The sequence below is a fragment of the Protopterus annectens genome, chromosome 10.part0 (genome assembly GCF_019279795.1).
Source record: "Protopterus annectens isolate FY-2018-M chromosome 10.part0, PAN1.0, whole genome shotgun sequence".
NCBI lineage: Eukaryota > Metazoa > Chordata > Ceratodontiformes > Protopteridae > Protopterus > Protopterus annectens.
This window is the reverse complement of record NC_056744.1, coordinates 869,170,723-869,197,267: the sequence shown is the minus strand read 5'-3', so window position 1 is coordinate 869,197,267 and position 26,545 is coordinate 869,170,723. Positions and strand designations below refer to the sequence as shown.

The 26,545-nt window shown below is 43.1% G+C and overlaps 1 protein-coding gene across 5 annotated transcripts in view; it reads right to left on the bottom strand.

Moving 5' to 3' along the window:
* The window catches only part of BTBD8 (BTB domain containing 8), a 1,983,533-nt gene that overhangs the window by 441,461 nt on the left and 1,515,527 nt on the right, over positions 1-26,545 (bottom strand). For all 5 annotated transcript variants that reach the window (XM_044085661.1, XM_044085663.1, XM_044085662.1 and 2 more), the window contains one exon: positions 24,820-24,881. In XM_044085661.1, the coding sequence (XP_043941596.1) occupies positions 24,820-24,881 (62 nt within the window). The remainder of the gene's footprint in view (positions 1-24,819; positions 24,882-26,545) is intronic.

The following is a 26,545-nucleotide window of genomic DNA, read 5'->3' as shown; positions in this document are numbered from 1 at the left end:
GTCCAAGGAGCATCCACCATGTAAGGTTGAAGGAAGGGGAACCATACTTGTCGAGGCCAGTGTGGCGCGATCAGAATCAATCTGCTTCCTAAGGACAGCGCTTTCTGAATCACCTGCGAGATAAGGGGAAACGGAGGGAAAGCATGCAGCAGACTCGAGGGCCAATTGTGCGCAAGAGCATCCCTTGGAGATTCTCCCGATGGGGGGATCAGCGAGAAGTAGCTGCTGCATTTCGCAATGAGGGGACTAGCAAACAGATCGCAGCAAGGCTGACCCCATTTGCTGAATAAGCTGTTCGCCACCTGGCGGTTCAGGGACCACTCGTAAGGCATGATAATCGCTCTGCTTAGCCTGTCTGCAATCACATTGGCTTTCCCCGGGATGTGCGTTGCCACCAAGGCCCGTTGGGAAGCTATCGCTCAATTCCACACTTTCATGGCCTTTCTGCATAGGGGGTACGATCTGGTTCTGCCTTGCTTGTTGAGATACCACACTACTGACATGTTGTCTGAGTGTATTGCAATAGTCCCTAGAGGGAGGACGTCCTGAAGTGCCTGCAACGCTAGGAGCACTGCCCTTATCTCCAGGACATTCATGTGCAAGTCTATCTCATGCTCCTGCCACATGCTTTGGACCATCCTGCCGAGATAATGCCCCCCCCCCCACCCTATCCGGGAGGCGTCCGTGGTCACTGTGGCTACCGGGTTGGGTGGAACAAAGGGTTTCCTTATGACTAAGTTGTTGGTGCATAGCCACCAACTGAGGTCCTGCTTGCATTTGCCTGTGATTAAGATAGGATGGGATAGAGGTAGTCTTTGGAAGGACGATTGGGTGAATAGGAGCCATTGTAGGATTCTCATATGTAACCTCGCTAACGGGACCATCATGATAGTGGACGCCATTGTCCCCAGTAACTGAAGAACTAGTCTTGCCCTCACACATGTCAGAGGCATCATCATATGAACCTGTCGTCGCAACCCTGTGATCCTCTCCATAGGTAGGAATGCTCTCAACTGAATAGTGTCCAACTCTGCTCCTATAAACGAGACATGCTGTGAGGGTAGCAAGGCAGATTTTTTCCAGTTTATTGTAATGCCTAACTGGTGACAAAGATCGATGGTAGTATCTCTGTTTTGAAGAAGTAGATGCTTGGTGGGGGCGGATAGGAGCCAGTCGTCCAGGTAAGGAAACACCTGAAATCCGTGACGTCTCAAGTGAGCCGTCACCACTGCCATGCACTTGGTGAACACCCTGGGGGCTGTGGTGAGACCAAAGGGCAGGGCTCGAAACTGGAAATGCCTGGCTTCCAGCCGGAAGTGGAGATGACATCTGGATGCTCTGTCCATTTTGATGTGGTAGTAAGCATCCTTCAGGTCGATGGAGCACATCCATACTTATTTTCCCAACAATGGGAGAATCGATTGTAGCGTGACCATCCGGAAATTTGGACTTGCGTATGTAATGACTGAGTTGGCTGAGATCCAAAATGGGTCTCAGGTCCCCCGTTCTTTTCGGCACCAAAAAGAATCTCGAGTAAGTCCCTAATCCGATCTGGTCTGGGGGGACTGGTTGGATGACTCCTTTTTCTAGCAGCTGAGAAACCTCTGATGCTGCTTGATCCCTTTGACTGGGTGGAACATCTGGGATCCGTTGGACGGGAGGGGGTGCAGAATAGAATGGGATGGTGTAACCTCCGGCGATTATCCCCAATATCCATCGGTCCTTTGGTGATGTTGACCCAGGCTTCCGTATAATGGGAAATTCGACCCCCGACTGGCTCTGGAGAAGCACAGTCAGGCACACCATCAGGAATGAGAGTATGGGGAACCACAAAAGGAATCGCGGTCCCCAGAATTGCGGGAGCCCCCTCTGCCTCTGGGGCGATGTCTCCCTGAATACTACCCCCCTCCCCTGCCTCGGGAGGGGGTCTCACCCTGTGGGGCAGGAAAAGGCCTTTGTGATTTCTTGAACCACATCTTTCCCCCTCGCTGAGTCTTGGGATAAGGTCTCGACGGGAGGGAAAAACGGACTCCTACGGCAGACAAGGTCTTTCCCTCTTGCTCGCACCTGGTGAGGGTATCTTTCACTTTGGTCCCGAACAAGGAGGAACCATCAAAGGGGCGTCAGTGAAAAAAGCCTTAAAAGGCCTCCGCAAAGTGACACAGGCATAGCTAGGCTTGCCTCCTGAGGGCCACCCCTGAGCTAGACGCCCTACTAGCTCCCTCGGCCGCGTACGAAATCAGTCGCATGGACAAGTTAGCGATGGAGTTGAGGGTAGAGAGCTGAGCAGTGACAGTCTGAGCCACTGCCTCAGGCACGTTACCCGTTAGAATATCTCCTAACTCCTTAAGGAGAACTGCAAGGTAAAGGTCGCTGAAGACAAGGTACGCTTCCCGTACCGATCCATAGTCCTAGACTCCTTGTTAGGAGGATGGACTGAAGAGGAAGACTCAGCAACTTCCTTCTGTGTGGCAGCCGCCACCACCATAGCATCTACCGGGACTCCCTTTGTAAAAATTCTTTCCCTTAGGGAGCAGACAAAAATTTGTTTGGGTGTCGAGGAACAGGCTCCATGGAGTCAGGAGTCTCCCACACCCTCTGACAAACAAGGTCCAGGAGCTCGAAGGGTGGAGACACCCAGGAGGTGGAGGGCTGAGCGCCAAAGGCCTTAAGGAATAATGACTCCTCCTCGGAGGGGGTTTTGGAGGGCCAGTCTCCTCTCTGTTTCAAGATCTCCAGGATATCGGAGAACAAAACGTCCTCAGAGGAAGACTTAGGGGACCCCTCCGATTCCTCGAGGTCAGTATCGGAAGTGAGGGACTCGTCCTGGGAGTCTATGTGCTTCCTCTTGCACAATTTCTTTCTGGGGGGTTCTTCAGGCAGAGACTCTGAGGGCTCCTCAGAAAGAACGGGACTGCTTATGGGGGTATCCTTAGGCCCTGGCACTCTGCTATCCAAGGATAGGTGGGTGTCAGAAGCTCTCGCCAGTGTTGTGGGGGATGGAAGACCCGATCAGAGAGAAGTAGCTGACCTAGCCAGCGCGCTTTGCATAGCCTCGAAGGCGGGACCTCCCAAATCTGAGGACCGACCGCCTTCCAAGGCCATGACCGTGACCGGTGTCTCTGCAGCCGAGGCACCAAGAGGGAGGCTCGGAATCGAAGGGTGTTCTGAGGCATCCACTTCGGGCCCGACCGAGGAAACCTGGGTCTTGAACCCTGTGGAAGGGACTGACAGGGTCGGAGCCGATGCGGGCACTGATAAACTCCGCTGGGGGATCGGAGCCGATGCAGGAACGTCCCTCGGAGCAGAGCTTACCGGCTCCGACGACAAGGATGCGCTCAGAGGAGGAATAGCAGGAACAACTAACAAAGCTGGCTCAGGAGCCGACTGGGTCGGAGCCGAGAAATGTTTGGCCAACACCGGCGACTGTAGGAGCCTCTGCACCACACTATCTACATCCAAATCGGAAAGCCTGGAGGATTTGGATGAGATGGATGGAGACCTGGACCTCCTATCTGGAGAACCCTGCCTCAAGCTTGGCGACAGGCTCCAAATTGGTTCCAAAACTATAGGAGCGGACGCAGACTCAGTCGATACAACTACCTCCTGTGGCCCCGATGCCGGTGGAGCCGCGGAAGCAGACTCGACAATGGTAATTTTACAAGGTGGCTCCGAAGTAATAGATGGAGCCGGAGACCGTTTCTTCGATTTGAAGGATTTAGACTTCGACTGGGAGCCGAACCTAAATCCTCCTCAAAGGACGGTTTTAGCAGTCCCTTTAGGATCAATTTGTTTTTCCTCTCTTGGAGCAGCCGAGGACTAAAGGCGTGGCAGAAACTGCACGACTCCTGAAGGTGGATGGCTCCAAGACAGTAAACACAGACCGAATGTCTGTCTGTGATGGACATTTTATAGGCACACTTTGTACAATTTTTAAAGCCAGAGGGCTTATGCTCTTTTTGTTCCTTAGACATGCCAAGCCAACAATTGTAGCAGCCGCTACTGACAAAAGGCGGGAAACCACTAACACAGAAACGGAAGAACAAATATAACCAACAACCAAGCACAGGGGGGAACCTCTAAATAAAATGGTTCTCAACTTAAATTAAGTAAAATGCACCTAAGACAGCCAGACAAACACCACAAGGAGGACTAGGTCCTCTAACTCAAACGGGCCTAGCCCGAAGGAATAAAGGGATACCACACACAAAAACACTCGCAACCTACAAAAAATAATGCAGCAACAACACTATGAACAACTCTATTTGTATAAGAACAATTAGCCAAAAAATTTTCACAAGACAGAGTTTTTTTAGCAATACTTAGCCACAGCCAAGTTGAGACCACGTCCAAGCTCTACAAGTGGCAAACGAGATCTGGGAATGTGGGGCAATGTATTGTGGGATACCATCTTAGCCCAGCCAATCAAAGACTTTCGAGCTAGTAAACAGGCTGAGTCGGAGCCGACATTCGGCTCCGAGCCCACAGGATGAAGAATGTAGGCGAGCTAGGACTACATAACATCCTCAGGTTTGATGTGCACATCAATCAAACTATAAAAACTATCAATAAAAAACTGTGCTCTCTCTCTATAGGATCCAATCATTCCTCACCCCACCAGCACAAACTGCAATTGCCTGCTCCCATCTACTATCTACCCTTCTTTATGCCTCTCTTCTTTTGTCCAACCTGAACAAAACTAATCTTAATTACCACCATGTTACAACCATATTGCCAAATTTGCTATTGGCACACCCTACCGAACCCACCACTGTCACAACCTAAATCTCCTAGGCTGGCTGGAACTACCTCACCTTCTACAGCTCAACCAGCTCATAGTAGCCCATAAAGTCCTCTACCAGCCAGAAAATACCCCTGCTCTAAAAACATGATCTGCCCCTACAGTAACAATCGTCCACTCCGCTCATCTACCAAACTCCTAGTTCTAACAGTCAAATCCAACCACTCTGCTGGTGACTCACTCTTTGCCAACTCTGTCAGAAAGACATGGAACTCACTACTGCCTGACGTAACTCTAGAGCCTTCACTATCCGTATTCAAAAACAAACTTAAGAATTACCTCAAATCGCACTGGCTATGTCCCTGTACTAACCCCGACTAGTGCCCTGTCCATCTCGCGTGCATCTCTACTACAAATGTCCTTTCTTCGGCCACCCCTTTCCATATCAAAAAGCGTAGACTGTATAAACTGCTACTCAATGTATTTTTAATCCTGAAGGTAATATGTTACTACCTGTATATACATAGATACTCATATTGCTTTTGTCTGTAACCTCTGTGTAATTGCTATTCACTAAAAGTTCTAAAATTGTAATATGTACATGTACCTTGAAGCTATTCTCCCCGGGCCTCTGCTGAAAATAGACATACTTCCAGTCAGACCATCCCGGTTAACAAATGTAAAATAAAATAATAAAAAAATAAACAAACATTTTCAGGGTCTTTGTGTAGCTTGGCATTGTTTTGTTGAGCTGCTGTACGTGCTATTTGGGGTACCTACCATGAAAAGACTACAGCAAGTCTACTAAACCCATCATCATCTGGGACAGTATTACTACTCAGAAAACAGCTTGAGATTGGTTCTACTGTTTTGCTTCTAGTAAAAAGGAGCAAAGGATCACCGATTCCTAACTGCATATAGCTATGGTGAGACCAGTACTAGTAAATAGGCAAATAATAATTATTCAACATTCTTGGAAGACCTGACTCTCTCTTTTTACCGAGTACTGCCAAAACAGTTTCCACTAACCTAACAGTATCATCCACAAATCTTCAGAGTCTTCTAGAATAATCGACATACAAAACCCGAGTACACTGATGAGCTCTAGTCCTCCACCTCTGGCAGCATGGCTCATCAGTCTGCTCTCAGCTCATATGTGGCCAGTATGATCACATTAGGTGCTCTAAGGCAGTGGAGCAATTGCCTTACAGGTTCACAGGTAGGTACTAGGCTATCAGCTCAAGGGCCTAAGTAAGCCTAGCCAACAAGGTTCCTTGGCTTACGCCACCCAAGAAAGTTAATTTCCTGTGCTCCTGTCGAGCTGAGCCACAGAAGTGATCCCCAGGGTGCATTTCCTATTTCCCATCCACTCATTAAGATTTTTCTTGAAGAGTGCTAATGAGGAACTTTGCTTGACATAGATGGGTAGCTTGTTCCAGAGTATAGGAAGTCTCTGGGACAGGAATCTATCCCTCAAGCATGTCCTGTTTATTGTGGTGACAAGGTTTAGGTCCCTAGAGCATGTAGCTCGGAGGGATTGGGATTTCTTAAGGTGTAGCATGTCCAACAGCTCTGGGTTTAACATAGCTTGATATGTTAGGCAGAGCTCTCCTCAAAGTAGGCGATATGCTACAGAGTAAAGCTGGAGTTTATTGAGACGGTCAATGTAGGGCATCTGTTTGAGGCCAGTAATCCTCTTTGTGAAGTACTTCTGTGGACTTTCCAGCTGCTGCAGATGTCTTGCGAGGTACATTCCAAAAGGGGGCATTGTACTCTATAATGGGTCTAATGAGTGTCGAGTAGAGGGGAACAATGACCTCTTTTTTCCTGGATGAGAACCCTTTTGTGATGAGGTGTGCCACATAGAAGGATTTCCTGACTACTGTGGTGATGTGATTATCAAAGGAGAGACTACTGTCCACCTGGGTCCCAAGGTCTCTTATCATACCTTCGGCATTAAGTAGATGGCCGTTTATGTGGTAGTTCATGGGTACAGAGTTTTTACCAAAGGGGATGACAATGCATGTTTTGGCACTGAGCTTGTGGCCATGCCTCTGACACCAGGCATCTGTCTCAGTGAGGTCCTTCTGTAGGATGTCCACATCATATGGGGACTTGACTATGGCTCCTAGTTTGCAGTCATCTGAGAACTTAGTTAGCCAGAGGCCTTCTGTGTTAGCCTGTAACTCAGAGAAGTAGATACCAAACAGGAGAGGTCCCAGGACCGAACCCTGTGGTACTCCACTTGTCACTAGTTTGAAGTCAGATTTGGAGTCTGCAACTTTTACAGTGTGGGTTCTGTCAGTGAGCCAGTTGGCAACGCATCTTGTGACGTAGGGATTTATACCTAGTTTAGTGAGTTTAGCTATAATTTCAGAATGGGGGATGGTGTTGAAAGCCTTGGCGAGGTCAAGATAGGCTGTGTGAACCACCTTACCCTCGTCTATGGCTTTGGTGACTGCCTCAAAGTCAATCAGGTTCACAAGGCATGATCTGCCTTTCACAAACCCGAACTGGGTGGGGTCCAGAGTTTGGAGGTTACCAATGTCTGTTTATGAGTTCCATGATGATACGTTCCATGGCCTTGTAGACCAGGTTTGTCAGACTAATACGGCGATAGTTCCCAGGATAGTGGTGGCCCCCCTTTGTGAAGTGGGATAACTGTTGCTGTTCATCATTCAGTGGGCACAAAGTCTGACGCGAGACTATGATTGAACATGGTGCTTAGGTGGGGAGCCAGTTCGTTCTGAAGTTCATGTAAAACGCAGCCTGGGATGTTGTCCGGTCCCATGGATGCTATGTTTTTGGTTTTAGAGAGTGCAGCTTTTACCTGCATAGATGTGCTCTGTTGACTACTCCTACCAGTTGAGAGTATAACATGCAAGAGATCTAAACAAAAGAAACAGGGAGGAAAATCTCTTGCATCAACCCACTGTTGATAAGGGTTATACCTCCACAACACACCACCAAGCCCAAAATTTATGCTGAGGCTCTAAAGAAAGTCTCCTAGAACACACACTAAAAGATTCTAACCTCCGGCAGCAAGGCAACACCTACTCCTCCTCAACATATGCATAATATAAATCCACAAAGCCCAAAGTCACCAAGAATGCAGAAAGTACAGCTGCGTACACTTACCATAAACTTAGATGTTTTAGTGTATTCACTGTTGCAGTCATCACATTTGGGTTATCCCTGCCAGGGTAGCCCTTGGCCGGCTCAAATACCAGAGGCTTAGTATTTCTGCATCAGTTGCTGTCGCTTCAAAACTGATGTCAGGTCATCAGTAGTATAAAGTAAGGCAGCCGACACCATTACATCAGTTTTGCTTGCCCTAAACCTGTCAGGAGTCCCCAAGTAGGCTAGGTTCTGGTGAAAGAACACCACCAGTAGAAAGTAAATGCCAATATGTCCCTTATAAGGAAAGAGAAGAAAGGGGGATGGAGGAAGGAAAATGAGGACTGTAACAGTAAATACACTCCAACATCTACATTTATAGTAAGTGTACACAACTGTACTACGTTCTTCGTGTTTCACTGTTGCAGTCATCATATTTGGGATGATTCCCAAAGCTGAGGAAATGGGTGGAGACAGTCAAGGAAACTAGGGGTTGACTAGGATTCCTTGCAAGACTGCAGAGGGAAACCCTGCCCTGGATTTGGAGAAGAGAGGCAGGTGGTAATGTTTGTTAAATGTGTGAACAGATGTCCAGGTGGCAGCCTCCAGGATGTCCCTGGTGGGGACTCCTGTGAGGAAAGTTGCAGAGGTGGAGGCTGCTCTGGTGGAGAGAGTCCTGACCCCCTTTGGGGGGGGGGGGCTTTCCATGTTGTTTGTAGCAGAAATGGATGCAGTGTGCTATCCACTTGGAAATGGTTTGTTTGGAGATGGCTTTGCCTTCAGCAAAGCTAACCAGTAATTGATCAGACTATCTGAAGGATTCACTCCTGTCTAGATGGAATCTGAGCTGTTTGTGCACATCTAGAGAGTGCAGGAGCCTTTCCCCCTTGTTTTGGGGATTAGGAAAAAAGGTGGCAAATGAATGGATTGGCTGAGAGCCACAATGGACACCACCTTGGGGATGAAGGATGGGTTAGTTCTGAGGGATACCCTGTCAGCATGGAAGATGATGAAGGGTTCCACAGCTATGAGCACTTGCAGCTCGGAGACTCTTCTGGCTGAAGTGATGGCCAGAAGTAAAGCGGTCTTCCAGGAGAGAAATGTTAGCTCTGTAGAAGAAGCTGGTTCAAAACGGGGCAGGGTGAACTTTTCCAACACAAAGTTAAAGTCCCAAGCTGGGGCTGGTGCTCTTCTGGGTGGCCTCAAGTTGCTAGTCCCTCTTAGGAACTGTTTGATCAAAAGGTGTGAGAAAAGGGGCTGCTCAGTGGGGAAATGAGCAGAGATAGCAGAGGCATGAATTTTTAAAGAGGAGAAAGAGAGGCCACTGTGTAGTAGGCCAGCTAAGTAATCCAGGATGAGAGGGAGGGAGGGCTGTGCCGTATTGGTTCTCTTAGCCTGGATCCAGGTGCAGAACCTTTTCCATTTGTCAGCATAAGACGTTCTAGTGCTAGGGCATCTGGCCTCACGTATAACATCTAGAACCTGTTTAGTGAGATTGGTGGATTGATCCGGGGTTAGGGAATAAGCCAAGCTGCCAGATTGAGTGTCTGCAATTGGGGATACATGAATTCCACTTCCCTCTGGATCAGGAGGTTTGGAATCTGAGGAAGATGCCAAGGTGGTAGTGAGGACAGGCTGCACAGCAAGGAGTATCAGTGCTGGTGAGGCCAGTCTGGAGCTATAAGAATTGTCCTTGGTTTTTCCTCCTTTATTTTGAGCAGTACCCTGGGGATGAGAGGTAGTGGAGGAAAGGCACAGACCGATGTATTGACCCAGGGGAAGGACAGGGCATCCACTTTCCATGCCATGCAGTGATGTCGCTGGTGCAGAATTTGCTGAGCTGATGGTTGGAGTGGGAAGCAAAGAGGTCGACCTGGTGCCCCATTTCTGAGTTATTAGGATGAAGATTCCTCTGTTCAGCTGCCACTCGTATGGGTCCAGAAGATTTCTGCTTAATTGGTCTACCAGAGAGTTGAGAGAACCTGGTAGGAATTGTACTAACAGGTGCAGCTGCATGGCAGAGGCTGTGTGCCAAAGGGTCATGGCCAGCCTGCATAGAGGGTAGGAGTGAGTCCCTCCCTGCTTGTTGATATAACACATCACAGTGGTATTGTCTGTTTTGATCAGGAGAGATGAGGCTTGAAATCTATCAAGGCGTTCTGGACAGTCATCATCTCTTTTTGGTTGATGTGCAGAGGAATTTGCTGTGGGCTCCACTGGCCCTGTATGCACCTGCCATCCAGCTGTACACCCCAAGCATAGTCTGATGCATCTGTGGTGAGGGTCTTGGTGGTGGGGGCTGGTGAGAAAGGTAGTCCCTTGTTGTGGGAGCATGCTGTTGCCCACTAAAGAAAATATTTTCTGAGGCAAGGAATTATAGGTATAAGAGTGTCCAAGTCTTGAGAGTGTTGACACCAAAGGCTTTTTAGGTACCACTGAAGTTTCCTCATATGCAGTCTGGCATATGGAATGAGTAGTATGCAAGATGCCATGAACCCCATAGTTTGCAGGATCTTCCTTGCAGATAACTGGGCAGTGGTGGCTAGCTGAGAGAAGTAGGCTGTCAGGAAAATTTGCTTTTCTGGTGTAAGGAATGCCATCTGGGATGCTGTGTCCAGGCTTCCTCCTAGGAAGATAATCCTTTCAGTGGGCACTTGTTTGGATTTCTTTTCGTTGATTGTGTACCCTAGGGAGGTTAGTAGAGTCTTCACAAAGGCCAGGTGGTTGAGCAGCTTTTCCTGGCTGTCTGCCTGAATAAGGCTGTCATCTAAGTATGGGTAATTCTGGATATTCCTTTGTCTGCAAAAGGCAATGGCCAGAGCCAGACATTTTGTGAAAACTCTGGGAACAGTAGATAAGCCAAATGGAAGTGCAGAGAACTGAGAGTATTGAGATCCTGCCCTGAAATGGAGATATTTCCTGCATGATTCCCTGATAGGAAGGTGGACATCGGCCTCTTTTAGATCTAGGGTGGCTAGCCAAGCGTCCTTGGAGAGCATGGGTAGCAGCTGCTGGTGGGTGAGTGTTTTGAATTTTGGGATCACCAGGAAGGTGTTTAGAATGGATAGATCGAGGATGGGCCACCAGGTGCCCTCTTTTCTGGGCACCAGAAAAAGTCTGGAGTAGAAACCTTGGCCTATCTGTTCTGCAGGAATGTGCTTTACTGCCCTCATAGAAACCAGGGAGGATTTGCTTTTGAGCCTCTGCCCACTAGTTTGGAGGTAGATCTAGGAACCCTTTTGGGGTTGGAAGGGTGTGGAAGGAAAATTGGTATCCCTGAGACACTATGTTGAGAACCCAGTGGTCGTTGGTAATGGTGGCCCACTGGCTTGCGTGAAATGAGTTTTTTCCTCCTAGGGGTAAGTGAAGGTGGGCAGAAGGAGGGGGTGGGGGAGGTGAGTCATTGTGAGTTCTTACCATAAGGGGGAGGCTTAGAACTCCCTAGTTTTGAAGTTGAGGTAGTCCACTGCTTAGATCTCTGCATTCCCTGTGGCTGCTGTCTGGGAAGTCCAGTTCCCCGGGGCCTAGGCTAGACTGGCTTAGTGGGTGCAGGAAAGGACCAGTGCTTGGTGGGACAATGCCTGCTGAACCTGGGTGGTTGGACCTGTAAGAAATCCTTAACTGTCTGCATAGATTTTGCTTTTTCTTCCATCTTTTTTAAGACCTCTTCTGCCTTAGTGCCAAATAAGTTGTCTTTGTGCAAGGGGGCATCCAACAATTTAGATCTGACATGGTCTGGCAGGGGCTGTTCCTTAAGCCATGCATGCCTTTTAATGACAGATCCAGTGACTGCTGCCCTGCAAGAAACTTCTAGGGCGTCAAAACCACAGTGCAAGGTGTGTTTAGTTACTTGACTTGCAGAATGCATTAACTCTTGTAACTCTATATTCTGCACAAGCAGGAAAGGAAGACATTTTTTGTTTGAGGAGTTCCAGGGTATGCTGTTGAAATGTTAGCATATGGAACTGACAATGTAGTGCCCTGATAGCAAGAGTAGCTGAGGTGTATAATTTTTTACCCCATCTGTCTAGTGCTCGGGAATCCCTATCTGAGGGGGTGGGATTCTTAGCACAGGTTGCTTTAATCCCTTTAGGCCTTTGAGAAATCACCTCAGGGTCAGCAGTAGGATTTCTAAAAATAAATTTGTGAGAGTCAGGGACTCTACAGTACCGGTCTGGTTTTCTGGGTGCAGGAGGGAAGGTGTCAGGAGTCAAGCTGGATTACAGGAAAACATCCTCCACAACATCCAGGACTAGGGGTGAAGGCCAAGGGTCTGTGCTGTGGAAGATCTATGAATTCCCTGAGTGTCTTTTCAGACTGAGGGTAGTCTTGACTATCCCACTGGAAATGCTCCCTTAAGGTATGAAGAGTTCCCCCAAAGGAAAAATCCTCTGGAGGAGAGGCTTAAGTGATGGAATCCTCTGCATCAGAATCCTCATAACTACAGAGGGATTGCATGTCTTCATATTCAGATGCATCAGAGTCATCTGACTCTTGTTCAGACAAAACTACAGGGGACAGATCTCTTTTCCTTTTGGAGGAGGTAGCTTGGCTTCCCCTGATCAGCATGATAAGGTCTTCTGCCATTTTAAGCATTTGAGACCGAGGCAAGGAAGCAGGTGCCCGAGATTGGGTCGTATTTTTTTTGGGTGTGGTTTGTACCCTGGGCCTAAGAAACTCGGTTTTTGAAAGAATGGTAGTCGCAAAAGAAAGCGTCTGTTTGTGTTGAGAATCGGTAGTGTGAAAGACTTTCTCGGAAGCCAGTGCCTGCTCAGCGGCTCTGGACTCATCCAAGGTAGAGATGACTGCAGGATCCTTAGTCGAAGACGAGTTTTGTGGCATACCGGACTCCGAAAGGGTCTCGGTAGCGGCCTGAGAATTCACAGAAGGGGGCATCAGGGGCTGAGCAAGGGCCTCATTGAGGACCGAAGAACTGATGACTAGCTTAACGGAAGCATTGTCGGTAGGTTTGTGCCTGTGCGGTCTGTCTCAGTCTTTATCTTTACGTTTTTTCAGAAGATCTGCTGTCAGATGCCTTACCAAAACCATATTGGAATTTGAGGACTGTCAGTGAAAATATCTAGCTACAATAAGGGCCCGATGATGGATAGTTCTGGAGTTGAACAAAGCACAGAAGTGACAATGGGGGACGTCGTGGTCTGGGCCTAAACAAGCGACGCAGTAAAAAAGAAAGTCTCGGTGTGGGTACTTAGCTTTAGAAGACTTAAACTTCACTTCGGTAGACAAAACTCAGGTAGCGGCTGACTAGAACTCATGCGAACTGCTTCTGCTTCAGGCTCCACAGCAAGAAAATCTGATGGTGTCGGCTGCCTTACTTTATAGCACTGATTATCTGATGTCAGTCCTGAAGCGACAGCAACTGACGCAGAAATACTAATTCTCTGGTATTCGGGCCAGGCGAGGGCTACCCTGGCAGGGATAACCCAAATGTGATGACTGCAACAGTGAAACACGAAGAGCATTTAAGCCCATAAAGTCCACTAAATCTATTTCTACACAGGCAGACATACAGACTCCACACTCAACAGACCTGACAAGAACAGACTTGACTGCAAGCTATTTGGCTGGTGCAAGGATACCTTATACCACACCCAGTGGTTGCTCAAGTGGAAATGAATGACTGGAGGCACTGCAATCAGAGAGAGATTTTATTTATCAATTTATACTTTGATGACCATGATAGTCCTAATAGGCAATGGACCATTTTTCAGGGAAGACCTGAGGTGACAGTCATACTGATTAGGTGAAATTTGGTCAAGCTATCACAGAACTTCCCCTACACTTTTCAATTAAGTGCCATGGGATCTTTTAAATCCACCTGCTCAGCACCAACTCAGGCAGATGGGGCATCAGTTTAATGCATCATCGAAAAGGACATGCAGAGAGCCAGATAAAGTCTTACAAAAACATAGGGCATTAAGGGAAAGGAAGGAGTGAAATCAAATGCCATTATGGAAGTATCAAATAGAGAAAACTATAAAGCAATTTGACACAAGTGGCACTGTTAGAAGAGTATAGAATAGGGAACAGATCAACAAAAATACTCAAAGACAGACGTGAAAAAAAGTAATTTGCAGTATCAGGACAGATCAGGATCTATCATGCACTATATCACAAATAATGAACTAAAAATATCAGCAGATACAGAAAAACTTAGCAGATATGCAGATAAAAATAAAGTACAAAAGCAATTTAATGACAACCCAAGAAAGTAGTGAACTGCAAAATAAGGCAAAAGGAATACATCACCAAAAAAGAAGAAATAGATACATTTTGGAGAAATATCTATGAAGATCCTGTGGAACATAAAGATGCTGAATGAATAAAAGTAAAAGAAAGAATAAGTAGTTCAAATGCACAGGATATGAAATGGGATGAAGTAACAGCCAGAGACAGTGAAATAAAGTTAAGAAAATGTCCAAATGTGAAAACTCCAGGCCCAGACGCAGTATTAAAGTATTAACATCTTTGCATGAAGATTTAGCCATGAGTAAGAACTATTTATATGCATATCCCGAATAGAGACCAACTTGATTAACATCAGGAAAAACAATACTTCTACTTAAGAGTGAACCCACAAGCTATCCTAAAAACTACAGACCAATAACTTGCCTTCTGATGACATATAAACTATACACTGGAATTGATGCTGACAGAGTTTATAGTCATTTAGAAGAAAACTCAATCATGACAATAGAACAAAAGGGTAACAAAAGAAAGTCATATGGAACAAAGGATCATTTGTTGTTAAAGTCATAATGGAGAACCCTAAAAAGGGGAAGGATCTCAGTATGGCATGGACAGCCTACAAAAAAGCATATGACAGTATTCCACATTTATTTATTTAACATTTGTTTACCGGGAAATTCCAAATTGGAACAAGCCAATTTTCAGCGCAGGCCAAAGGAGAAACACTCCAGTCATGGATAAAAGGAGTGCTTAAAAATGTATAAGGAACACCCTACACTGATTAATTACATTAAAGCAACCACAAAACAGTGGCAAACCACTCTGCAGTTAAGCCATGATAAAAGACAAATTATTACTTCACAGATAAAGATTCAAAGGGGGATACACCAGGGTGACTTTCACTGCTGCTCTTTTGTCTTGTCCTTAACCCATTAAGCTGTCTACTTAAGACAGTAGGTCACAGCTACACTTTGGCTTCCAGAAAACAAGTATAAACACTTCTCATCATCTTTTTGTGCATGATTTAAAACTGTATAGTTCATCAGATGAGGAACTGAAAGCACAAATGCAAGTGGTCAAAACTTTTCTTAGATGATATAAGAATATCATTTGGTGTAGATAAATGTGCAAAAGCAACCTTTAAAGCATGAAAGCTGCAGCACCAAGAAAACATCAGCCTGGGGCAGGACTGCGATATACAAGAACTTGAGCAAGAGGGAGTGTATACACATTTGCAAATTCATGAAGGATCAACAACAAGACATGAACTAATGTGAATAAAACTTAGCAAAGAATATTTTAGAAGAGTAAAATTAATACAGAAAACAGTGCTGAAATCTAGAAATAAAGTCCAAGCTATAAACCAACTTACTCTACCTGTCCTAACTTACAGTTTTGGAGTGACTGACTGTCCCCAAAAGGTGTCATAGGGCTGAATACATATCTGCTGACCTTACAAGACCCAAATACAGTCAAAGTTTTAAAACATGAGGAGAATAAGTCTAAGAGGACTTCTCTGCTAATTTATCAGAAGCATACAGGTGTCGAGCAGGAATGGAAATCAAACCATAAGCAGATAATCAGGCAGCAACTGAATGTGCCAAAAAACAAACAAACTAAAAAAAAAGGATCAGATGAGAAGGCAAGAAATGTGGAAAAAGCATGAATACAGTTGCAAGTATATATATATTAATGGCAGAAGATCTGTAAAGGCATAATAATGTGACAAGACTGCAGCATTGGAGATTGTGCAAATATTATAATATTGAAGGAGCTGAAAAACACTGAAAACATTAGCCACAAAGCATTATAAAAAATAATGAAGTTTATATCACATGGGATCACCCACTACCAACAGTCTGAAAAATTGATGCGAGAGAGAAAACCAGATACAGTAGTCCATGAAAAGAAGACAAATGAAGCATTGGTCATTGAAATTACTACACCCGGTAACTACAGTGTCTTACATACAGAAATACAGAGAGTCATAAAATACCATGATCTGCAAGCAGAAATGAGGGCAATGTGGAAGGAGGATACCCAAACAGTTCCAATGGTAGTAGGAGCAACAGGTCTTATAAAAAAAAAATTACAGTCATACTTAGATATGTCACAGACACAGGCTACTCCATATGAATTGAAGGAGGAGTCAGTACTAGGCACATTGCGGGTACTGCAAAGAGTACTTCTGGCTAACATCAAAGACTGAAACAATACTAATTTCATGAACTTTAATCATACTTTGACACTTACAAATGGGGTCCACTCCTGTCATGGTATTAGAAACCCAAAAGACTTGGAGAAACTAAAAAAGGGAAAGCCATGTTAAAGCATGCTATGCACGTGTAAGAAGCAGGAAAGACACTAGTCTTGAGTAGTATCTTGTCTTCATCTAAAAAGATTCTCAAATACAAATGAAGATAATTGGCTTTATCAATTGGTTAAGTAGCTGGTGTCATTCTAAGATGATCCAGTATGTATTGGCCTGGGATGAAATGATAGATATGACTTCCTGTTTTGCCATGGATGGCCTACGCCTCTCATACTAGGGCTTCCACATACTGGCTGAAATCTTTGCTGCCTCTACAGTGCCTTTCTTAGGCAGAGTCCACTTGTTAGACATTTCTGCATAGCAAACTCAAACTCCAATTCAGACAATATCATTGTGGCACTAAATGCTAGGAGTCTAAATAGAGAGATGTCACTTGCAACTCAAGCACATTTGCATTTGTATACTTACTGAGATATGGCTTCAGTACAGTGGCAGCATTTGCTCTATGCCAGGGTTAGTGTTTATCATTGCTTCAGGCACTTGAGCAACTATGGCAGAATATCTGTATTTGTCAGACATACCATTACCTTATATCAAATTACCAACAACCCTAAACTAGAGCTCCTGAAGATCCAGATCACCATTAACAAATCCAACTACTACTACTTTTCTGCTAGAGATCCCAATCTCTGTTCCCCAAAGACCATGGAAATTATCTTACCACCAGTGTTGAGTTACATATCAAACCAAATGCCTTCTTGCTAAGGGATTTCACCACACATCTACTCATCTGGAGTTAAATCTGACCACAAGTCAGTCGTCGTTTCCCTCAGGCCTAGTGGTAGCACCCCACCATCAAATGAGTCTGTCTTTAGGGACTTCACCAGTGCAAAACTATTTCAGTTTGTAGAAGACCTAGGCAAATTTCCTAATAATCTCCTGCAAATGGACCCAGCTGAGAGGGCTGTCACACTCACCTCAAACTTTTACCAACACCTAAACAGCTGCATAGACAAGTCAGTACCTGTCCACCCTAACTTTAATGGTAAATTCAGGAAAAAACGCTTTGGTGAAACTCTTCTATTAATAAACAGTATAACAAAAGATGGAAAATAATAAAATGTTGTAAGAAATACCCATCCATGTATCTCAGGACTACACTGAAACATGGAAACTTAAAAAAGAGTACTATTAGAAGCAGAGTACAAGCTTAAGGACATTACATATAACAAAGAAAACTACAAAGTCTCCCTCAGCTGTGTCAGAAAATAAAGGAATAATTTCTAAAAATCCATCAAGCTCTTCTATAATGATATCAAACATACTAAATCTAAATGATACAGCCAGGATATTAGCAGACAAACTAAGTGGTAACTTTACCCTACCTACCCTCATTCTTGCCTCCAGTATCACTGAAAATTTAGTTTCCCCCGAAATCATTTTGGAATAAGTCTTAGAATCCTTGTCAAAGACTAAAAGTAAAATTTCCAAGGGACCAGACAACAAACTAGGTTGCAATATTATTTGTGCCAAGAACTACGCCTCCACTTAATCTTTTAACCTCAGCCTATCTACAGGGCTTATGCCCGATGCCTGGAGAACAGCCACTTTAACAGCCCTATACAAAGGTGACAATGTGAAGAAAATAAAAACCCTGTCATCTGTGTTAGCATGTCTGGCAGCAGATGTGTGCATATTCTCTGATTAATTTGCATTGCATGCCAGCATGTGAAAATCTAAAGTAGTTTTTAAAATGTTGAACATTACCCTGTTTATACAATATATTTAAAGAATCTGTCAGTTGTTTGATACATGTCTAATTGCACATGATTGTGAGGGAGATTCTAAAGTGCAAACTGTCTGTAGAGAATCAGCTGATCAGTAGGTGATGTCATTAGACTGTTTCTATTTGCTAGGTGATTATTTGAACAGATGACCGACAGGAAAAAGAACCTTTTCAAACAGCTGATTGTTATTTTTAAAATAAGACAGTTCAGACTGTTAACCTGGACTACAAAAGAGACTGCTGAAGTCAGTTGAAGGGCAGTTAAGAGTTGCAGTTAGTTACAGTGCTGTGTAGTGGATACCCAAAAAAGGACTCACCAAAAACTGTAAAGACTGCCTCAAGGAATGGTATTTTCTAGTTAGATTCGGAAAGTTTAGTTATTTAGAGTTTTTCTAAGATGATGGACTTCTATCCTACAGTTTAATTTTATAGTTCTGTGTTTATTGAAAACTACTGATTTACACATTGTAATCATTTTACTTACTATTAAATGTTTTTCATAACTTCACATTGTGGCTGAACAATCAGTGCATTCTTTAGAGACTAGAGAGTGCTTATACCAGTTTAATACTCCCCAGGTCCCCATGAATGCCTGACTGTGTCTGATCATAGCTTTAATCTATTTTGATATTTAAATTTTAATAAATGATCATCCTTTGAACGGGTTATAGACCTGTCTGACTCTGGTGGCAGAATTTAACATTTGTACTGGGGAGGGGACAAAGCTGGAAATCTGTGTCAGGCTTCCCTTAAGTTTTACTGTGTGTGAGATTTAAATTTATTTTGCGTGTGAATGAGTCAGACGTCTTAAACTGGAACACATTGCTCTGAAGTGTACGATAATTATTTACTTATTATTAATTATTCATTTTCATTTGTCTACCAGGTATTGTCTGACTGGGCACGAGTCCCATTTTCACCAGAGGCCCAGGGAGAAAAGCTCCACATGTACAACTAGACACTCTTGAACAAACAATTTGAACACGTATTATTTAAACAATATGTAAAGAAAAAAATCAGTACAGCAAATGACTAAATACAATAATGAAAAAACACTTTTAAGAAAACTTGAAATTGAGATTAACGGCATGATTTAAATAGTGAGAACATTGTGCTACAGATTGTCAAAGAGCAATGCAGTCAGTATAAGAGTTTAAAGACTAATAGTAGCATATGTGTTTACATTTACTAACTGAACTAGAGTACAGGGCCTCACTAGACTTCAGCAGATAATAACTGTAGTTGAGACAGTAAGCTAGTAAAGGATGAAATGCAAGGGAATAGTAGGTGGACTAGCCTGGGGTATGTCAGCAGCAGAAGCATTGTTTTGCTAGATGTTCCTTGAGGGAGTGTTTAAACTCATGTATGCTTGAATTGTTAGCTATAGATTGAGGAAGAGTATTCCAGAGTTTTGCAATTTTATAGGAGTAGAGCGCGGTGCCTTGAGAGCTGTGGTTGTGAGTAACGTTTAACATTAGTTTATTTGAGGACTGTAGTGTTCTAGGATTGCTGTTGTGTTGTAGTAGTTTACTGAGTGATGGGTAGTTGTTTGGTTTGTGCATGATTTTGTGGGCTAAGGACAGTTGGTTTAGTGTTAGAAGGTTTGGGAGTTCTAACCATTTGAGTTGTGCAAGAACTGAGCAGTGAAGTGTTCTGTAAAGGTGGTCTATAGCAAATCTGGCTATTTTATTATAGCATGTTTCAAGATTATGTAGGTCTGATTTCCGAATATTTGTAAATACTTGGGAGCCGTAGAGGAGGGATGAAAGTTGCTGAGTGTGGGCAGTGACTAGTCTGGCAATTTCTGAAATGTAATGTTTAATTCTATAAAGGATGCCTTGTTTGGAGTGGACTTTTTTGATGGTGAGGGACATGTGGGTTTCAAACCTTAGGTTTTCATCAATTGTGATACCTAGAAATTTTGTTTGGTTAGTGGGTTCTATTATTTTTCCGTTTGTGGACAGGATTGACATGTTTTGAGTTTGTTGTAATTAAAGATGATTAACTTGGTTTTGTTAGGGTTTAGCATAAGTTGGTGGTTGGTGAGGTAGTTTTCCATGCCCTGAAAAGATTTTTGCATTTTTGTCTGTAGATCCTGTGGGGTGAGGGCTGAACAGATTAGAGTAGAGTTGTCTGCGTGCTGGACTATGCAGGCTACTTGGGATGTAGAGCTGCGGTTGTTAGTAAAAATTGTAAAGAGAAGGGGGCCAAGTATGGATCCTTGGGGTACTCCAACAGTGACAGGCAGAAGGGGGGGCAGGGTGTTATCCCATTTTGTGGCTTGTTGCCGGTTAGAGAGATAACTGTGGAACCAGGACAGGGCTGATGTGTTGGGGCCATGGGATGATAGTTTATTTAGCAGGATTTGGTGGGAGTCAGTGTCAAAGGCTTTTGACATGTCTAGAAATATGGAGGAGACTATTTGGCCTCTGTTAATGAGACCTTGAATGGTGTTTGTGAATGACAATAGGGCAGTGGTGGCACTATGTTTAGGCCTGAACCCGTCCTGAGTGGGGGAGAGGAGGTTGTGATTGAGGAGGTGGGTGAGACATTGGGAGTGTATGCATTTCTCTAAGATCTTGGCTAGAGGGGACAGGATGGCTATGGGATGTTAGATGGTTAGTTCTTTAGAGGGGCCAGCTTTGTGTAGTGGAATAATGTGAGATATGTTCCAAAGTTGGAGAACATAATTTTCTGAGATTGAGCAGTTGATTAAGACAAACATGGGGTAGACTATTGAGCTGGCTGCGATTTTAAGGAATTTGTTAGGTAGTTGGTCAGCAGCTAAACAGCTGGGTTTGAGCTTGGAGAGGAGTGATTTTATGTAGCTAGTAATGACTGGTGTGAAGGAGAAGGGTGTGGGATTACATTTGGGGTGGACAGAGGTATATAGTCCAGTCCCAAGAAATAGTGTGCGTTCTTGTTGTGCTCTTAAGGGAAAATGCGGAATTTTGCTTGTGTGCTTTGTGCTCTGCTGTCTTTCCATGATGCTCCCACACTGGAGTCAGTGGTGAGGACTGAGGCTCCTTAATTACTGACCCATGTTTAAGTGGGGGGACGTCACATTATTGATGGCAGTCTGGTGGGATATATACCGGATATCACATTATTGGTGGCAATCAAGTGGGATATTAACCAGACATCACAGACTCTTCTACATATCCAGGCAACTTCAAGTCCATCAGTCTCAACAGTCTTATATTCAAAGCTATGGAAAGTGTCATAGCAAAATACATCCATGTAGACACAGGCAACTTAAAGGATGTAGATCACAATCAGTTTGGTTTTGTGAAGAGGAGGTCCTGTTGCCTGAGCCTAATAAGCTTTTCTTTGAAAAAGATATAGAGGCTGTGGACAACAGTCACTCAGTGCACACATACTATCTCAAACTGTTCAAGACTTTTGATACTATCTTACATGCTGATATTGATAAAAAAAATAGGAAAAGGTAATGTAAACCCCTATATCTTCTCCTGGATGGCAAAACAGCTATCTGACAGATTCCAGGTTGTGAAAGCTGCGGTACCCTCTCTGAATATAAAACTGTAACTAGTGGAGTGCCACAGAGATCAGTGCTGGGGTTCTCTTGTTTGGCATTTATTTTGCAGACATCCAGTCCAATATCCCAGAAGTGTGGTTGACCACATTTGCTGATGAATGCAAGCCGGGTACTGTTCTATACTCATCAACTGATACTAAATACTTCCAGCAAAGGTTGGAATCTGCACATACCTGGTGTGCTGAAAATGGTCTCAGGTTAAATGCAAGAAAGTGCAGTGTGGTAGCATTTGATAAAAAAAAAAAGCTATTCCCACAGCATATGTTTTAAATGGCACTCCTCTCAAACAGACACAATCATAAGGGACCTGGGTACTTGTATGGGCAATTTTCTTTCTCTCATTCGATCATGTTTCCACCATACTCGGGGAAATCCTTCTATCTGGCCCACTTAATTTCTAAGGAAATGTATTCAAGATCCAAAGTAGTCATCCTGCCACGGTATTCCTCCCTTATTGCATGCATCATTGAATACAGTGCCCCCCTTTTGTATGTAAAAACTGAAGCATACTGTTCACCTAGAAAGGTCACAAAGATACCTTATTAAGAAAATCAAAGGCCTTAAAATCTTTCAACTATTCCAACAGATTAGCACAAATTTCACTATACTCAGTAGCCTACATGCTGTTCCAGGGTAATATGTGCTCTTAATTTACTGAGCCATGAAAGACCCAGTCCTTTGTGACCATATCTTTCTTTGCAAAACTAGTGGCTCTACTAACACCTACACTAGGGACTTACATCTGCACCAGCAAATACACAGGGCACACTGAAGAGGTTCCTAATGCAACAGATTCCCATCCTATGGATTAAGTTACCACTATAGGTCAAAGTATTACATTGGTCACCTTTAATGCTAGTCTTGATGACTGGAAGGACAGAAGCAAATTTAAACCAGGATTGTCATATACAGCCCTGATAAATTTGGGAGGTAAGCCCTATTAAATGCTTGTAAAGGGACGCATGAACTTTTAAGTGTCCTCTTAAAGATACATATGAATAGACATCTTATTACTAGACTATTGTTCCTATGTCACCATTCATGTTGCCCCATGCATATGGACCAAGGCAGTCCTCATATCCTATGCTGCCTGTCCTGATATTCGCAATTAGGTCCCTCATTATCAACAGCAACTCATGTTGTCATGTTGCTTTAATCTAGTAGTTCCTGCAACTGCTGCCTGAATGCATTATTTTCCTTCCCATCACAATCCTGCTGTAGGGTACAAGCTGAAGATTATGAATGTTATCCTATCTTTACTTGAGTCTGATTTGCCATAATTTTATCATTAATTCTGATTACATCCCTCAATGTCTTCAGAAGTCTCTCCCTCACCACATTTTCCACACAGTTTCTCATCTGTCCTCCATCTAAGTGGCAGACGGTGGATCTCAATCCAAGTTGCCTTGATGCACTGCCCTTCCATCTTGTCTCATGGATACACAGGTTGTCCAGTCTCCTACTTATGGTCATGTTATTAATTTCCAAACTACATGCTGTCAGTGAATCTGCATTAAGTGTACAGATTATCTTTAATGTTATGTCAAAATGAACCCCCAAAATACTCACATCAGAATAATAAAGCACACTAAGCAAGCCCAGAAACATTTCTGTTTAAATTTTTCTCAAGAGTTATACTACTTTAATAAAATATACCCCTACAGCTCTCATGGAACTAATCTTACTGCATCCCAGTTAAAAACAAAAAAAAAAAAACAGCCAGATCTGAATGTCTGACGCATTCTGATTTGATATACACTCACTGTAACTTTGACATTTGCATTTATATGACCACAAAGTTAAGAGCTCTATGTGAATACTCCTTAATGCTAATGGAAACATGTACTGCTCATCTTGAATGCTTTCTGACAGAAATTAATACTCATCCAATTCTGTGAAGACAGGTTCACCAAAATATCATTAACAAAGTTATTATTTTCACCACAGGCACAGATTTATCTCAGATATAGACAATATCTCTTACAATTTATAATGGTGCGGAAAAAATACATTTCACTACTGTCAGATCCTAGTAGGATTTCCTTCCAAAACTGATGCAGTACTTTGGCACACATTTCATACTGATGCAGTCTGTTAAATAGCAGTACAGCATCCTGTGTAACATGGACAATAAGCCATGGTTTGACAGTAGTGGCAGAACAGTATGATTAAAATGGCACACAAGAATAATATTATTAAGTTAGTACATATCTATTAAAGCGCTAAAGTCATAAATCTATGCCACCATTACTACTAGTGGAACTATCTGCTGAACGAAACAGAAAGCTAAATTGAGGATTCTATTACTATTTCTTCCTGTCTTTATCACTTCACTCAACATAAATCTGTAACTAAAATGTGGGATGGATGAAAACATTTCATAAACATCTGATCTGAATGGTTCTCACAGGGAGACCATAACAGTAATCGGGAAAGAAGACAGAAGGCAGGGTTAATTGAAGGTGCTTATTTGGTGAATGTTGCAAAATAGTCAGGAGTAAAGACACCTGAATCATACCACATCATTCTGGCTGCCTACCCCTGGCGTCTACCCTGTCCTCATTAGTCCATTGTTTCTTTTAGCCCTCCCCCTAGGGAGGGTAGAGAGTACAGTGAAATCCTGTTATAATCCTACACACAGGCAGGCCCTCTTTCTTCACAGACAATGTCCATTGTCTTTCATAAGTGAGCATACCATTCCCTCTAAGGATGACAACTAGGAGGTGGGCATCAGATATAAAACAGAAGGGAAGCTCTAACTAGAGAGGAGTGAATGTGACAATTTAGCATCACCACCCACAAGGCCAGGTAGCTCACCCCGCCCCCAGAGGCTACCATGTCACTGGCAGTCTGCTTGAAGTAGGGGAGACTCCTTGGTCTCATACCAAGGCCAGTTATCAAACTTAGGTGGTCTATGATGCAAGTTAGGGCTCCATTCCCAAGAGCATCATCCGCCAAGCATCAAATCACACTATCTACGTCTGTTGCCTAAAAAAACCTTTGGAAATCAGAAGCAAATTTAAAAAACATTGCTGTGACAAATTAAGAAAATGCTATTGGTGTTTAACATGGTTTCACAGAAGCTTGTTAAAAAAGCAACATATCACTTCCATATATCTTGTGTGTAGCTTTACCTGAGAACTACTGAATACTGGTTTCTTGCTAAGTCTTCTGTCATCACCCTTATCAAGAGCAGCTACAAAAAAGTGCATAAAACAATTTCAGTACTTCAATAATACTCTAAAATGACAAAACATCAAAACTGAATCAATCATTTTAGAAACTTAGTACTTGTTTCTCAATTTTAACTTGAACAGTGCCTGTTAATCCTTTGCAGACCTCAGGTAATAAAACATACTGGCAGATATTAAGAAAAAATTTAGTGCATCAAACAAACAAAAAAAAAACTTGACACAAAAAATCATTACGGCTTCCTATCTACTGCTAAATAAAGTATGGTATACATGCACTGTGAAAATGAGTTAACTTTTATACTTAAGTTGTATTCAATGTCTTTAATACTGTGAAAAAATTGTGAAAATCCATTTGAATATTTTGTAATGTTTACCTGCTTTAATGACTGCCTTATAAGTGACCACTGCATGAAACAGTTACCACATTCAATAATTTTCTACATTCGGAAAACAACATTTGTGCAATATATAACACCAATCACTAAAACGCAAAGTAAATGTGTTAAACTGTTGCTTACGTGATAGTTAGTCAGACTGTATTAACAAGACTGCTTCAGCAAAGTTAAGCTAGACTCCAGTGAATGTTATTATCTCCTCAATATCACCCCATACAGAAAGTTATAAGTAAACTTAAAGAAAAAAAGTGAGTTGAACTCATTCTTTGGTCAGAAAAAAAATTATAACTGCAAGAAAAGATAAAGTAGCCATATATTAAAAGTCCAATCATGCAACTGAGAGAAATATCAGAAATGAGATCCATTTTATTTTTCTAGCTTAGCAATAACACAGAAACACAAGTCTCATACAAAACATTCCCTTATTCTCAAAGTAGAAAGCATAAATGCGCATTTTCTGTGACAGTATAAATACATACATACCTTTCAATCTCTTAAGAGCAAGAAATCAAGACAAAGCCACAAAGAATGGGGAACAAAGCCCAAAAATAGGGACACATTTTAAATATTGCTCTTATAAACTTAGTTGATAGAACAAGTTTTGAATTAGTATGAATTTTCTGAAAGATATGAAGTCTAAAGCCCAAATGTCTGCCATTATGTTTTGACTTCAGTCCTCAATGATTTGCCAGGAAAACACAATTTTATGAGAAACAGACCAAAAATATGAGGCAAAAATGTGGACATTTTAAGATCTGGCAATTGCGAGGTACGATACCATAATAAAATACTCTTGCTTGTTACCTTCTTTATTCAAGGAATAAAATGGCAGACAGCCAGAAAGAACAATAAATCCTGCCATGACACTATGCAAAACCATGTCAATGATATCCTGCCAATGCAAACTTCTAGCACACACAACTGCAAGACATTAATACAGGCTTCAGCATCTTTTCCAAGAAGGTCCTACAGTCAAAGACAGATACTGACTTATGACACAACATTGATATAAATCCAACAATACAGGCATGTCCTGACTTCCAAGATGGCTGCACATTGAGTAACAGCTTAATTCTAGTTCTACCACTGTGAAAACAGAAACCCAGCAGAGAAAGCCTGTGGACTTGTATTTCTGGATAAATTTCAGTAACTTGTTAGTAAGTGCACTGCCTGTATGTCAAGAAAAAAGATAAACAGAGGACATGAAAGAAAATCAGCTACAAAAGCAACACTGACTGGGAAAAGTAATGCAGCTGTTCAGCAAAAAGCAG